This window comes from Haliaeetus leucocephalus, unplaced genomic scaffold (assembly GCF_000737465.1).
Source record: "Haliaeetus leucocephalus isolate CR32 unplaced genomic scaffold, Haliaeetus_leucocephalus-4.0 Scaffold92, whole genome shotgun sequence".
NCBI classification, from domain to species: domain Eukaryota; kingdom Metazoa; phylum Chordata; class Aves; order Accipitriformes; family Accipitridae; genus Haliaeetus; species Haliaeetus leucocephalus.
The window spans coordinates 1,863,044-1,863,315 of NW_010972528.1; the positions used below are offsets into that span (position 1 = coordinate 1,863,044).

At 76.1% G+C, this 272-nt stretch overlaps 1 protein-coding gene across 2 annotated transcripts in view; it reads left to right on the plus strand.

Moving 5' to 3' along the window:
• Nucleotides 1-6: 6 nt before the first annotated feature.
• Nucleotides 7-272, plus strand: part of VAC14 (Vac14 homolog (S. cerevisiae)) — a 67,187-nt gene continuing 66,921 nt past the window's right edge. For both annotated transcript variants that reach the window (XR_775418.1, XM_010584055.1), the window contains exon 1: nucleotides 7-123. Coding sequence is in view for 1 of the 2 variants with exons in the window: in XM_010584055.1 (XP_010582357.1) it covers nucleotides 20-123 (104 nt within the window). In the remaining variant the exon portion in view is untranslated. The remainder of the gene's footprint in view (nucleotides 124-272) is intronic.

The following is a 272-nucleotide window of genomic DNA, read 5'->3' on the forward strand; positions in this document are numbered from 1 at the left end:
GGGGGGGCGCGGCGGTGCCATGAACGCGGAGCGGGACCTGGCGCCGCTGGCGCCCAGCGTGGTGCGGGCGCTGAACGACAAGCTCTACGAGAAGAGAAAAGTGGCGGCCCTCGAGATCGAGAAGTGAGAACCGGGAGGGGCGGGGGGCCGCCGGGAACCGGGAGAGGAACGGGGGCGGTGCCGCCCTGGGCTACGCCAGCGAACCGGGGGCGGGGGTGGAGGCCGGACCGGCCCCTCGGGGAGGGCTGGGGGGTGGGGGGTGTCCTGGGGCC